The following is a 1,198-nucleotide window of genomic DNA, read 5'->3' as shown; positions in this document are numbered from 1 at the left end:
CAAGTGGATGTCTATTTTAATCAAAAAGTTGTATCTCCACCCAGTAATTCTTATGCTTATCGGGCATACATTGAAACTCTACTTAACTATGGTCCTGCTGCTTAAAATAGTCATCTGACTTCCTCTCTTTGGTATAATGATGCACCTGGAAAAATGGATGATTTCGATGAAAATGTGGGATTAAAAGCTCGCCAAAAATATTTAAGTGCTGGTAAATCTATTGATCTTATTGGACACCTGCACTGTGATGTTTTTAACCAGGACAAATTTCTTATCAATGGTGTGAAATTGAGGCTACGACTAGTACGCTCAAAAGATTTATTCTGTCTTATGGATGGCACAAATGGCTGTAGTATAAATATTGAGGAAGCCTCACTAGTTGTGGGTCGAGCAAAAATTAGTCCCGGTATTCTATTAGCTCATGCAAAAGCTCTATCTCATGGTACTGCAAAATATCCTATTACACGTGTCGAGGTGAAAGCTTTGACTCTACACTCAGGCGTTCACTCTGAAACGCTTGATAATGTTATTCTCGGTCAAATGCCAAAAAGAATAATAATTGGGTTTGTGGACAATATTGCATTCAACGGAAACGGAAGCAAAAATCCTTTTAATTTTCAAAATTATAAAACTAATCATCTTTCGCTTTATGTTGATGGTACTCAGATACCTTCTAAACCACTACAGCCATAATTTAGGGATAAGAAGTTGTATGTCGAATCTTATCACACGTTATTTAGCGGAACTGGTATCCATTTTCTGAACGAAGGAAATAATATTGATAGAGAGAATTATCCTGCAGGAAACTGTCTGTTCGCCTTTGATCTTACACCTGATCTCTCAGCAAACTGTTACTCTCACTGGAATCTTGTAAAACATGGTAGTCTCAGAATTGAAGTACGATTCGAGGACGCCTTAACTAGTACTATGAATTGTCTTGTATATGCGGAATATGATCATGTTCTGGAAATAGACTCGTCCAGACAGATTATTGTTGACTTTAGCGCTTGAGTGGGGAAAAAATCAATAATGCCAATGACTTGACGTACTTCAAAGAGAGTATACTGCATGCGTCCTTCGTGAAAAGTTGGTTTTCTTTCCTACATTCTAACAAAAAATATATATATATACGAGATTATGGTTGACTACGTGATTGACATACAAGGATTTAGAGACGATGCTGGTCGATTTATTCCTA

General features: G+C 36.7%; 1 protein-coding gene across 1 annotated transcript; it reads left to right on the top strand.

Annotated features, from left to right (window-relative positions):
* Positions 1-153: 153 nt before the first annotated feature.
* LOC117171117 (uncharacterized protein F54H12.2-like) lies at positions 154-693 on the top strand. Its single transcript, XM_033358169.1, has one exon. It carries the CDS (start codon positions 154-156, stop codon positions 691-693), a length of 540 nt encoding a protein of 179 aa, XP_033214060.1.
* Positions 694-1,198: the final 505 nt, after the last annotated feature.

Source organism: Belonocnema kinseyi, chromosome 4 (genome assembly GCF_010883055.1).
Source record: "Belonocnema kinseyi isolate 2016_QV_RU_SX_M_011 chromosome 4, B_treatae_v1, whole genome shotgun sequence".
In the NCBI taxonomy this organism is placed as follows: Eukaryota; Metazoa; Arthropoda; class Insecta; order Hymenoptera; family Cynipidae; genus Belonocnema; species Belonocnema kinseyi.
The sequence above is the reverse complement of the archived record's forward strand: the minus strand, read 5'-3'. Positions and strand labels throughout refer to the sequence as shown.